This window comes from Chrysemys picta, chromosome 6 (assembly GCF_011386835.1).
Source record: "Chrysemys picta bellii isolate R12L10 chromosome 6, ASM1138683v2, whole genome shotgun sequence".
Taxonomy (NCBI): Eukaryota; Metazoa; Chordata; order Testudines; family Emydidae; genus Chrysemys; species Chrysemys picta.
Genome location: NC_088796.1, coordinates 117,615,796 through 117,630,144, shown reverse-complemented (window position 1 = coordinate 117,630,144; position 14,349 = coordinate 117,615,796). Strand labels below are relative to the sequence as shown.

The 14,349-nt window shown below is 41.2% G+C and overlaps 1 protein-coding gene across 31 annotated transcripts in view; it reads right to left on the bottom strand.

The window, feature by feature from the left end:
• The window catches only part of LPAR1 (lysophosphatidic acid receptor 1), a 141,668-nt gene that overhangs the window by 62,876 nt on the left and 64,443 nt on the right, over positions 1-14,349 (bottom strand). For 22 of the 31 annotated variants that reach the window (XR_006174456.2, XR_010588709.1, XR_010588706.1 and 19 more), the window contains one exon: positions 5,007-5,160. The exons of 1 other annotated variant lie outside the window; for it this stretch is intronic. Coding sequence is in view for 23 of the 30 variants with exons in the window: in XM_005294779.4 (XP_005294836.1) it covers positions 5,007-5,066 (60 nt within the window). In the remaining 7 variants the exon portion in view is untranslated. The remainder of the gene's footprint in view (positions 1-5,006; positions 5,161-14,349) is intronic. 8 more of the 31 variants (XR_010588710.1, XM_065549713.1, XM_024105665.3 and 5 more) reach the window with 1 other exon arrangement.

Sequence of the window (14,349 nt, the reverse complement as noted above, 5' to 3'; positions counted from 1 at the left end):
TAGCACTAGGTAGCTCTGGCTGGCAAAATCAAAAATCGAAATGTAAACAAAAACACAACAAGAGAACGGCGGCCTTTCTAGCGTGTTTGAAGTGCTCTAAGAACTCTTAGGGCTGGTCTTCACTACCCGCCCGGATCGGCGGTAGAAAAATCGATCTCTCGGGGATCGATTTATCGCGTGTCGTCAGGACGCGATAATAGATCCCCGAATCGACGCGTGTACTCCACCAGCCCAGGTAGGAGTAAGCGCCGTCGACGGGGGAGCCGCGGCGGTCGATTTGCCACCGTCCTCACAGCGGGGTAAGTCGGATCAAATACGTTGAATTCAGCTACGCTATTCGCGTAGCTGAATTTGCGTATCTGAAATCGATCCCCCCCATAGCGTAGACGTAGCCTTAGTTCATAAGAGCAAATAATTTCTTCTTGAAGCTGTGAAGTGTAAACAGAATGGATAAACTGTTTCTGGCCTCCAATTTCCCACTGTGGGAAAAAATATAATTCTCTCTCCCTTACCCGCCACCTCATCTTTAAAGCCAACCTTCTAATCACTCTATGCAGTAAATTATCTTATCTAGAACTTCATTAGTTATCGCTTCCCCTTGCAAACAATATACGGCCTTCCAGGCATCCTAAAACGCTTCCTCAAGAGTCCTGCTGGCCACTCAGTAAAGCTTTCTACCTACTATACTATGGGGTTCTCACAGCGTATCTCTCTGTGTAGCATTTTTGCCTATATGAAGGTGAGGGGGAAAGATTGGCTGAAAAGGAGGAGGAAAAAGGAGTAGGAAGAAGTCACACTTTAAAAAAAAAAATCAGTCCAAAACTCTAAAGATGAAGAATCATGTTTGTCAAGTGTTGGTTACTTTTGTCTCTACTACTACTTCAGTTAAGGGGGGTGATTTTTTAACTATTATTATTTGTATTGCAGTAATGCCTCTGAGCCCCAAGCATGAATTAGGATCCCAGTGTGCTATATGCTGTACAAACACAAAACATAAAGATGGCCCTGCCCCCAAGAACTTACAACCTACTGCTATCCATTTCTGTATGTGGGCAAAGTAACCAACACCTGAGAGATTTATTCTTAGATTCTTTCATTGTTCAAGTGCCTTTCCTTGAAGGATTGGAGAGGTGTTGGTACATACAGTGATCAGCTTTAACAGAAGTTATTTGTATTTCCTAGTCATCTCCTTTTCCTAAACTTCATAATCTTCACAAACTTCTAAGAATTAATCTGCATAGCCATCAGGATGTGCACACATCTTCATGTACAGTGTGAGCACAAACTTGAGATGGAGAACATTTTGAGTTATTTGCAAGCTTTAACAAAAGGGAGTTCAATTATATTGAACGCTGTGCTACATACAGTGACAAACCATAACCGTTCTTCCTGATCCACACATTTCACATTAAACAAAAGAAAGATTAAAATGGGGCATAGATTTTAGGCACTGAAGGCTGAGAGGGACATGACCTATTTTGCAAGTTAGTGGTGAATCATATAAGATACTGAGTATAAAAAAAGAGGCGCTAACAGCCATACCAAATTCAATTGCAAAATTAATGCACAGTATGGACAGATTATGGATAAGCTATGCTTGTACCAAAGAAAAACTATGGAAAAACTGTGATCTTTTATACCAGTTAAATCTCGACTAACTCTTTAAATCCCATGTTAAAAGATGTGATAGATCCAAAGAAATTTGTTTGGGGCTAATGTAGGATGATCTTCAGTAAAAAAAGTACCACTCGAGGATTTCTACTGTTATTCATTATTCATTAACTCTAGCAAAAGTGGCCAGTAAGAATATTAAAAATTCTTACAATAAGACTTTTAGAAATAAAATGGCCTAACCATTTTGAAATTAGGAAGACAAGTCCATAACGTGGAATGTGACTATATCTTTTTTAAATGTATTGGAAAAATAAAAATGCCTAAAACATCTGAACACATTATGATGTGACAAAGTGGGGGATTTTCTTGTTTTTTCCTTGTTTTCGGTGGGGTTCCAATGGTTTGCATGCGGAGGGGGTGGGATTCAGTTTCCCTGGGTGTTACTGGTTTAACGAGGTGAGGGGAGAGGGAGTTTGTTGTTACAGAGGACCGGAGAGGGAACTTGGGACCCCAGCCAATGGCCTGGAGCATGGATACCCCAGCGACCGGTGACCTCAGACCCTGACCCGGAGACCCAGCTCAGGAGTTGCAGCCGGTTCTGGCCAGTGGGAGAACAATGGGCTGCAGAGTGAGGACCCAGTGACCTAACCAGCCGGTTCCAGCCAGAGGACAGAAGCAAGGAGAGGAGGCCCCAGTTTATGGCCCTGTTTACCTGGAAAGAAGACAATGGACAGAGGCGGGGCCTGGGATCTCAGATGCCGAGCTGGGAAGCAGGGGGGCTCTAGCTTGGAGAGGGGGAGCAGGCAGAGCCCACCTGGATGCAGAGAGACTGGGAGGTGCTGGGCTGGGGAGGCCAGGCCTGAGGCTCTGAGAGTTTCCTGTGCAATGTTCAACTCTCAATAAAACCCTCTGTTTTATGCTGGCTGAGAGTCACTCCGGTCTAGAGAACAGGGTTGCATCAACCCCTTCAGGGGTGGAAGCCCGGGGGGTCCAGAGCGAGTGGACTCCCTGCGGGGGCCCACGGCAAGAGACAGATGTGCTAAGGCTCAAAGAGGTGTGGCTCCAGGGGGTGGAGGGGCCTGACCCTGAGAGAGAGTGGACCCCCAAGAAGGGCTGTCTCACTGAAAGGGGCACCCCCCACGGACCGCACAGGGCCAATAGTGGGCACAATCTGTGAGTCCGTAACATATGAATTACTGGAATTAAAAACAAATGGATTTGTTTAATGTGTAGAACAGCCTCCTGGAGCAGAGATTGCTTGTACCAGGTTTCAATTCTGGATGAGCCAACTGCCCTGAACATTCACCACCCCTCAGCTATAAATTTTACTAAGATCCCTTAAGCCATGCATCCAAGTACCTAATCATTTTTTATCTGTAGTAACAATATGCTGGAAGGGGAAAAGGGGTGGTGTACTGAGAACCTGAGACAGCTCAGCAGGTTGAGGGAGCTTATGAAGGGATTCTAGTGAGGAGGTTTTGATAATTCAGAAGACTTCATGAAAGCATTAGAATCTTTGACGGTGTTGAAATTAGTGATGGGCAATTTTCAAAAAGATTAGACAGTCTAGAACCACCAAACAACTTTTGGAAGCTCATCTGAATTTTCAAAACTTTCAAAAAGCACCTATTACCCACTCCAGAAAATGTTTATGAAGATCTCCTTACCAACCTTAGTTTTTGGGGTGACACTGAAAGAATTTTACCTCTGGAAGTGCCATCAGGTGCAATTGTAGGCCCCACTCCTGGACAAGGATCTACAAGTGTGGACTCTTGTTCCCACACAGAGACCTACTGAGGTCAGTGGGAATCCATCCAGGATTAAGGGACCATGGACCTCCCAGTGCAGGATCAGGGCCATAATTAAAGGATGGGGGTGGGACAGAGAAGAATTAGATTTGCTCTTTCTAAAATAAATATATCCAGTGTTCTCAATGTATTTCCTAGATAACTGTCCACTGAACATGAGGAAATCCTATTGCATCTATAAATTGAGTTTTCAAAAAGACCATCAGTATTTTTTTATGTAAATCAAATGTAACCCAGCTCCCGCAGGAGGTATGCAACCTTACTTCCAAGCACAGAAGAAGAAGAAAAAAATCCCTGAAAATGTTTGTCTCAATTTCCTCTGCAGCAAAAATTTTGTCACCTCTGCTGACTAGACAGAATAATATACTCCCCAAAAACTATATTTTAGTGAAGCATTGGGATTTCCTAGGTAGCCTGGAAGACATTTAAGTTTTATTAAGTTTTAAAGATTTAAAGTGTTTACAGAGAATACAAACAAAATAACAAACAAAGAAAAATCTCTGTGTGTTTAGTTTGCAGTTTGCTTTAATTGACTTGGTTCCAACCTAATCAGCCTTCCCATTAGCCATTTTGGTTCCTTATGTTCAGACCTGCTGTTAAAAACAAAACAAAACACCACACCTTACTTTAGCCTACCAATAACAGCAATTCAAAATCTCACATAGTAATTTTTTTTTCACTTGCAGTGATCCTGGATGACATAGCCTATTACAAGCTATATGCCAGTTGGTTTACAGTCATTACACATTTTAAATTGACTAGCACCCCAGGCCTAAAGTTAGATTCATGCAGGTGCACTGATCACAATGGGAACTCATCCAGACACACAAATCTACCTATCCAGATCTTAATGAAGAATCAGAGCCTAGTTTTGTAATAGCACTGTGATAAGAAAGACACATAAAAGAGATGAACTCACGAGTGTTTAGAGATTATATCTACACTGTGTGTACACTGCAAAAAAAAAGTGTGTTAACTTGTGTTAACTAACCTGTGGTTTTTTGTTTGAGGGTTTTTTTGGTTTGTGTTTGCAGTTTAGACATACCCTACATGTGGCTGAATTGTTCTTTTTCTAATATAGGGGTAGTACAGTACCTGCTAGCTCATGCAATATTTGGTCGACGGATGTGAATTTAGTAGCAATATTTTGGCCAATAGAGACTTCCTGTGCTTTCTCATTAACAACAACAAATGGAGAGTAAGAGTGTGTGTGTGTGTGTGTGTGTGTGTGTGTGTGTGTGTGTGTGTGTGTGTATAGAGAGAGAGAATGTGCGTGCACATGACTGCGCCTAGAACAATTGGGCCCTAATCCCAGTTGAGACTTCAAGGTGTGACCAAATAACAGTGGACTGTGAACTAGCTTCTATTAATAAAGTACTGGAGCGAACAACAATAGTGTCACTTCACAAAAAGGATAATATTATGCAATGAATGCTGAGTATATCCAGAGTACAAAACATTAGGAGGAATTCTATCAATGACTTGAAACCAAGCCAGCCAATGATTAGGAATCCAATCTTAACACCTTTGCACACACAAGTTTGATCAATTCTACTCTACCAGAATTTGTGTTAGGCTACTCACCTCAATTACCTGTGGTAGCGACATCATTGAGGAGGGCACCAAAGCAGACGGGTCTGCCATGGTAGCTCAGCAGATGTTAACTAAGTTAGGCCCTTCCTCCACACCTCAAGTATTGACACAGTTGGTCAGATCTCAATCATGCTGGCATTCGCTCCTAGAAGGAAGGGGAAAAAATCTTTAGATCATCAAGAAAGCCATGTAAGCATAACCACCCAAATACCAAACTGCCTCCAAAGCAATCTCCGATTAATTTAATTGCATGGCACAGTTTGCCTGTTGGATGCATGACCATTTACAGAAGACTTGAAAGAGAAGTTTCAAAGGGCATCTTTGAAAGTTTGGTTCAGGACAATAAAATATTTAACCCAGCCATGTAAAACTAAATGGAAACATATTGAATCTAGCAACATGTTAACAAAAAAATTCCAATGTATGTTTTAAAAGAAATGTGAGATTGTGCCCTACATAGTACCAGCATTATATGCACGCATTTCTTCACCAAGAAAATTGTTTCAGAAAAATTAGTTTTCAACTTGTATTATATTAACGATTTCTAAAGTACCAACATGATAAAACAACATTTTATTTTTTATTTGAAACAAGATAATATAACTGCTCTGATATCTCTAATTGTAAAAAAAGGACAGATTTCAAAAATGGAAAGTATCTCCTCTCCCCTCCATATTGTCTAAATACTGCAGCATGATATAGTATGATCACATTAACTGCATAATTTTTTCACCATCAATATAGAGTAACTACTAGAAGCTTGAGTCTCATCATAATTGATACTCAGTTTTAAAAGCAAAATATGCTTATTCAAGAATGCAATTAAATACTTAAAAATTCCCCAAACTTCTTCAGAAACATCCCACTGCTATATTTAAAAAAACAAACAAACATTACTGCTCATTACCCATCTCTAAAGGAGACAGGCATTTCCAGTTAAAGGTGATATAATGATCTCAGCTTTCCCAAGACACGCTGAAATAATTTGGAGGATGAACAGAAGTACAGCAGCCCTTGATCATTTTTAGTTTGCATTCATTCTTTTTTGATTGTGCTACTTACACCACTCAAACAAACTGTTTTTGTGAAGTATGATAAATGTATTCCCTTATTGGTTTAAGGTTCAGTTGTTGACTGACTTTTGTTTTATGGGAGGGCGGGGGGGAAATTTATTTAAATATTTTAACTTTGTCTTCTGTTGCCATAAATGTATTCTAACATCCTCATTGTGTCGGGTATCTCTTATATAGTTTTAGATAATTTATCTGGATAGTTTAATTGAGTGCATAAAACGATATTTTAAATGAGTCTGCCCCTTCAATAAGTATGCTAAACCATTTCAGAAAACTGCAATGACCCTTTTTCTGAAAATTTTGAAGTCTGGCCTTTTGCTGCCTGTGTCTAGCAAAGTCTTGTTGTGTTGTTGATCTTACAGCATTGTATTACCAATGGAGCAGTTCCAGAAGCAGTAACAATGGTGGTGGCATGCGTGTAGACAAGGCGCTGTCATTTATACCCCTATGTCATTTCACCCTTACCAGAGCCAGTCTAGATGTCATTCTGGCAAAAATGCCAGCAGCTGCCTGATCCCACCTTTGCTACCACTAGTATAGCTAGTAATGCAACAGTAGGAGATTTAAGAAAGAAGTTTAACAGACAACACCATTGTGTCTTGGTAATTAGCACACATGCCCTCAATACAGTTGCAACATTCTATGCATCTGGTACTCTGTGTGAAAGTAATGTACTCTAAATGTTCTCTCACTTAAGTTGCAGATATTTAAAGGTATACTCAAATGTAGTTTGAGCTACTGGTCTCCGGCAGAGATATGCACATTTGTGAACTCTGGTATGATTATTGCAACTCGTCTTTAGGAACGAAGACACATTCTGAAAAAGCTCCCAATGATACACAACACAGCAGCCTGTGCGCTTAGGAATATAGGTCAATGTAAGCACATTGCGCCAGTACTCCTCAAGCTGCGCTGGCTTCCCACTGAACATGAAGTATACTTCAAAGTCTCAGTCCTGCTTCAAGTCCTTCAAAGGATCAACAATAGGTGCCCAAGAGATGTTTTCTTCCTTGGCAACCTCCCACAATGGCTACATGCCACAACTCTTGAACAACATGGGGAGATTCCTGGAGTGCCGGAGGCAGAACTTTTAGAGGAGTTGGACCTACACTATGGAACTCAGACTCACAGACAGAATGATGGTGCTCAGGACTAAATGCAAAACACATCGACAGCCAATACCTTTGTTAAACAACTCAAGACATGTCTCCTACACCTTTTAAAGGAGGCATGGAGAGTGATTGTCTTTACTGCTATTTCAGTCCTTGAACTATTATTCTAGTATTGGAACACATTACAAGACAAATTTGATTACAGTTTTTCCCACAAACTGTAAACAAAGAACAAAGATGCAACAGGAAAACAGATTTGTTAGTGAAATGCAAAAGAGTTCCCCATTCCGGTTGCTTTGGCCGAGGTTATACCAGCTTCTTTGTGTATTTCCTTTCATTATATGTGTAAAACATGAAATAAAGAATGGTGAAAAGAAATGAAGTTAGTGTGTTCTCTGAAACTGGTTTTAAGATAATGATCAAATTCCAGGATCTCAACTCTTGAAAATGGAATTTAGCAGTTTCATTCACAAAACAAAACAAAAATCCCCTGCGTCCCTGTATACAGATATATATTAATGGCCATGGAAAAGATTTTAAAGTTTTGTAGGCAAACTTAATGCTGTCCCTACCTAACAGTGCCTTTCCTGGAAGATGTTGTGGAAAACTGCTCCCACTGATTGTACTGAACATCCAACAGATATGCACACACACACAAAAAAAGAGTTAATTGGTATTTATCAGACTGAGGCCACAGTGTAGTCATCTAGATCAACCCTGCCAGTAACTTTCCTATTCTTAATTCACTTTCCTCAAAGCCAGCATATATTTAGCATGCCAAGTAAGAGCAGATAGTAATGTAGGAAAGCTGTATTCCACATGCTTCTCTGAGTCAGTCATGTCTTTTTTTTTTGTTTAAGCTCAGTCTCTGCCTGCCATTGTGTAAGGTATTCCTCCCTCTTAAAAAGGGTGATCCTAGAAAGCTTGCTTCAGTTTCATACATAGCCCAGCAGGCTTACCTCACATGTAATTGAAACCGACCATCTTCCATGCACTAGGGTCAGTTTTTCCATCTTCTTTATATAGCTTTCCACTGATCCCGCTTCTCCCCAGCTTCTCCCCTGCAAGAAATCTTTTCATTCTTTCCACATGGCATTCTGCTCCAGATCTCTGCTACTGTCCTCCCACCGAGGAAAAAAACATGGAGACCTCACCATCCCCAAAAGGCCTTTAGAGGAAACTAAATAACCAAGAGAGAGCACTTTAAAACTCCCAAATCCTTTGCAAAACACAGTTGTGGCTGTTTTATAACTCTCTGATTTTTGGACTAAACATGATGCCCTCTGACAAACACAGAAAGCAGATTAACACTGTGTGAATATTAGTGTGCATTTATTTATTTATTTTTAAACCAAAAGAAACTTCATTATTTGATTAAATACGAATGGGTCAGTAAAGATCTTTTCTAGTCCTAGGCCACTAACTTCCCCTGCCACTGATTTGACAGATTTTGTCACTTTCTCCCTAGCCTCGGTAAGCCCGGCCGAAGTGCCTCATGAGGTCTTACTACCTTCTCTAAAGTCAGCTGGGGATAATGGTCCACATACACTATATTTTTCACATTGCTTCTTCTCATTTCTTTTTATTCCCCAAATGTTGTTACTGTTAGAAAATAGTGTTCAGGGTTCTAATGAGAAAAAGGGAAAATTCAAAACAAATGAGCCGAAAACTCTGTTTTACTAACTCTGGGGAGAGCTGTCCAGCTTGGAACAGGAGAAGTCACAGAAAGAAGTATTACCAGATAAGAAAAAGTTACCATTTTCTGTCCTTCTCCTTACAGGGTTGCTAACTTTCTAATTGCACAAAACTGAAGACCCTTTCCCTGCCCCCTTCCCCAAGGCCCACCCCTTCTCTGAGGCTCCACCCCCACTCACTCCATCCCCATCCCTCTGTCGCTCAGGGTTTGGGGTGCAGGAGGAGGCTCCAGGCTGGGCCAAGGGTTTTGGAGCGTGGGAGGGGGCTCCAGGCTGAGGGAGGGGGTTGGGCTCTGGGAGGGGATATGGGCTCTGGGCTGGGGGTGCGGGCTCTTGGTGGGGCCAGAATAGAGGGGTTCAGGGTGCAGGAGGGGGATCCAGGCTAGGGCGTGGGAGGGGGTTCTGAGCTGGGGCAGGGGCGCAGGACAGGGTTTGGGATGTGGACTCCAGGAGCGAGTTTGGGTGTGGGAGGGAGTTCTGAGCTGGGGCGGGGGTTCAGGCGCAGGACAGGGTTTGGGCTCTGGGAGGGAGTTGTGGTGCGGGAGGGTGTGCGAGCTTCAGTAGCGAGTTTGGGCGTGGGAGGGGGCATAGCCTCCACTCACCTCGGCTGGCTCCCCACAAGTGGTGACATGTCCTTCGGCTCCTAAGCGGAGGCACAGCCAGGCAGCTCTGCATGCTGCCTTTGCCCGAAGGTGCTGCCCCCGTAGCTCCCACTGTTCCCAGCCAATGGGAGCTGCGGAGCTGGCGCTCGAGGCAGGGCCAGTGCGCGGAACCCCCCTGGCCGGCCCTTCACCTTGGAGCCAAGGGACATGTCACCGCTTGCAGGGAGCTATGCAGAGTCAGGTTGGGAGCCTGCCAGCCCCACACCAACTGGACTTTTAATGGCCCAGTCAGCAGTGCTGACCGGATCCGCCAGGGTCTCCTTTTGACCAGGCATTTCGGTCGAAAACCGGACACCTGGCAACTCTATCTCCTTATACCTGCCAGACAGCATCAAGGGACAAAAAAGATTCTAAATCCATTGAACCTTAAATTGGTTATGTTCGCTGTATCATGTACAAAAGGGAGAGATACAACACACAAAGCTTAAAACCGATTAAATGCTATCTTAATTTGATTTTATTTAGAAGTTTAATGCATCTTGGCTCATTACTCCTCAAATGGTGAGAGATAAGTTTTCGAGTTTACACATGCTGAGAAGTTGGTCCAATCAAAGTAAAAAGTAGCCTGCTGATTCAATGAACCTCGCCCCAGTGCTCCACTTTCTTCACTGTCTTGCCACTGAATACGAGGTTTTGGAACTCATCTTTGAAGTCCACCATGGGAACAGCACGAGTTACTGGAGGGACTGCCTACCTCTGTGTGACCACGGCCTCCCACAATGGCTGCGTTCCACTGGAGCAATCTAATTGTCAACCTCAGGAGTGAGACTTGTGTGAGCAGAAGACAGCTTTTTAGAAGATCTGCTTCTTGAAGAGATCAGAATGACCACAAACCTCAATGAATGTGAAGTTAAAAATACCTCCATGTTTCAGAACATGCAGACACCAAGTACAAGAAACCAACAGATCAAGGTTCAAACAAAAGTACAAAATACTGAAAAGTGATGGGGACAACATATTAACCAAAATCATTGATGCGTGGAACTCTCTCTTCTCTTAATGTATATATGCACACACCACAGAAAATCCCTGTAATAGAAGGGGCAACAGGATATGACAAATGGGGTCACATCACACACAAAAATATGTATAGTTTCTGCTGAGTATATTTTTCATAGAATGCTTATCTGAATTCCTTAACTAGCCTATCATTTGCAGTAAAGGAGAAGTTACTAAAGAAGTAGTGACTAAGCAACTCATCTGGACTTAACAGCCAAAACCAGTAGACAACATGTCAGAACAGCACTAAAATACTGAAATCCCTGACACAATCAGATACACACACACACACACACACACACAGATTAACCTAAACCAACAGCCCAACGCTAGTATCACATGTGTTGCTGCAGCAACCTGCACTATTCTGAGTAACTCATTTTTATGTATTATATATAGAACCCTGGTTGGAATCCAGCTGGTGGTGGCCGGATAGGTGGGTTTTCCCACCGGAGCTTTCGCTTAGAACCACACTGCTGTGAGCCCCACCCCTTCATCTTTCATATCATCTTCTAGCGTATAGGCATCTGGTACATTTTTAAAGCGCTGGTTGACAAGAAAAATCTTAAAAGCTTTCCAAGTAAAGGTTAAGACAGTTTCTAAGAGCTCTCCAGATTTAACATAAAATAATAGAGCACAAAACCTGAAAATACACAGGAAAACCATTGTGTAGGCAAATTATAAAGGTCGGATCACAAACTAAGTGCGGGGGGGGGGAGTCAATACTGCCTGCTTGCACTGTGTCTGACTACTTGACCTGCTTAAGAGAACTATTACGACGAGAAGCTTCTGATAGATGATCAGGTTCTTGAAAGTGCTCCAGCTGGAAATTAATATGTCCATATTAAAAATACTCCACAACTCTGGCTGGATGATATACAATAGGCACTGCTGTAAAAACACACACACACAGAGTTGATTATGGTCTTGCATCAGTATAAAATCAGGAATAATTCCATTTAAGTCAATGAAGTTACATGGATATAAAATTAGTGAGAGTTCAGAATCAGGCCCTGAGTCCCTGGGAGGAAAATACAGGAAATAGGATCCCCAGACAAATTTACTATAGCAAAAGGGCACAGTGCCAGAAAATGCAATCACTTATTAAAGAGGAACAAGGCTGAACCACAAAAGGACAAGGGCAGCTTCTTACTAATGAGACTTTGACAACTTGCTGAATTACAAGGCAATGAAAGAGTGCCAAGAATTAGTGAGCAGATTCAAACACATCATAACCAAACTATGAAATGGCAGGTGTTTAATACAAATATTACTCTAATTACTCCTACTGTTTATATACATGGTTATCTTTACAGTAAACATACCCAGCCAACAGATAACTATATATGGGGAACTACATAGGAGCCATACATTTAATGATGAAACTGTAGATTATGGAATTTCTTCTGCTTTATGAACATGACTAATCTCTACCAGATGCTATTTGGCCACAAGACAGTATACAGCATCTAGAAAGCTTCAGTTATTTTAAAAGTTCAAGCATTGGGTTCACTAAGAAAACCAGTTAAGATAATTGACACTGTAGTGCAGATCTGACATAGACAACACACAAATATCCCAATGAATAAGGTGCACCGCTCTCAAAAAAATGTTGTACTTGATCACGTTAATTTCTGGATCACCTGTCCCAGACTCAACACGAAGACGAACAAAACAGTCATTTTTTAAGTTATTTTTAAAAGGTAGAAGAATAGATCGCTGTATAGAAGTAAAGGTGAGGTTGGAAGTACATGGTACAAAGGACCATACATGTTGTTTGAGCTCCACAACTAATTTGTTTGAGACCCTAAGTATATATTTACTTCATTGGAAAGAAGTCGAAGCTGTTATAAACAGACTCGTTAGGCCAAAGGATAAACTGGGATTTGGGAATTCGTAACTTTTCACTATGCCAGATTCTCTCTTTGATGATCTGCTGCAACCTTACAGTTTTAAACACTCTGAACCCAAATCAGAGCTAGGTAATGCAATTCGGCTGTAAGTGTGTGTGGTTACACATATCATATAAGAATAGATTTTTTTTTTATGGGAACAAAAGACTACTTTGGAGAATAGGTTTCCTGGGGATGAAAAGTAACTTACAATGTCAAAGGTTACGTCATAAAATCATCTTACTACAGGGCTTAAGAAACAAAGATAAATGCAACTGAAAAGAGTTCATGAGAGACTCTGGATTAGATTGGTGAGATGCCAATCTGTATCAGAAGATGCTGTTCCTGATCATTATTATTATTACATGGTTCCATTATAGGCTTGAAACAAAACCCTCCTGATTTCATCCATTTTGAATATGGCTAATGCTGTGGAATATAAACAGAAGTTAGGACTATAAAAAGGACAGTTATAACCATTTGTTGTACCAGAAGCATTTAGGATAAGATCCTGAGACTGTCAAGGGGAAAAAAGAAAAAACACATGTAAACATGTAATAGGGCAAGTTAACAACAACAAAAATCAGATCTGAGACACAGGTTCCATTTTCAGGTTTTATTTAGGAGTCATTCCAGATTGTATGCAGTCTCCTACTGCCAGAAGTACCCACTGTCTGTCTCCTCACTCTTCCCCTGCAGTCTCCATCTCTAAACACAATTATTTATTAAACATTAGTTTGTTCAGCACTACACAAACCCGAGTAAAAGACTATCCTTACCAAGAGAGCTTTAGAATACAGAAACAGACACAAATAAAACAAGATGTGCTGGCAGGCTCAAAGAATGGCAACAACAGGTTTGTGTACTGTTTTGTTTTTCTCCCTCTGCACACATGTAACTCTGAAGACGACATTTTATTGACGTTGACATGGGTTAGTATTTAGGGGCATCACAGAAGTGAGACAAATAATCTTTTCCTTTAGTGAGCCCCCATTATAGCAATTTGATAGAAGAGTTCACATAAGGATAACAACATTGCTCTTTGTTCAGCAGAAGGCAGTTCACTTACTACATTTGGTTAAAATTTTTGAGAAGTCATCTGCTTCAGAGATAAAATGTGCTATTTATTATGTATTTTAATGTGCTGAATTTAAATATGACAATTAAAACAACTGATTGGCTACTGTTTCTAAGATATTTAAGTTTTTACATTTTATGTCTATGTATATTGTGTAGATAGTAGAGTTTTAATCATAAATTGTAAACCTAGGTCTTTTCATGTGTTTATGGTTGCTTTAGATGATAATATTTCACCTGTCCTGTTTATGTAACACTTTAAAAATCAGCAAAAGGGATATATAAATAAAATTTATTATGAAACAAAAGGCAAAAAACTATTATGTACATAGTTTAGTCCTAATCAGTGTCTAGTTGGCGCTTCTTGGCTTGTCTCTTGTATTCATTAAATGGAGCATCTCTTGTCACTGTCCAGCAATAGTCTGCAAGCATTGATGGGCTCCATTTGCCCTGATAGCATTTCTCCATTGTTGCAATGTCCTGGTGAAATCACTCGCCGTGCTCGTCGCTCACTGCTCTGCAGTTCGGTGGAAAAAAATCTAGATGAGAGTGCAAAAAACGTATCTTTAGTGACATGTTGCAACCAAGGCTTTTGTATGCCTTGAGGAGGTTTTCCACCAACAACCTGTAGTTGTCTGCCTTGTTGATTCCGAGAAAATTTATTGCCACTAACTGGAAGGCTTTCCATGCCGTCTTTTCCTTGCCACGCAGTGCATGGTCAAATGCATCATCTTGAAGAAATTCACGAATCTGAGGACCAACAAAGACACCTTTCTTTATCTTAGCTTCACTTAACCTTGGAAATTTTCCACGGAGGTACTTGAA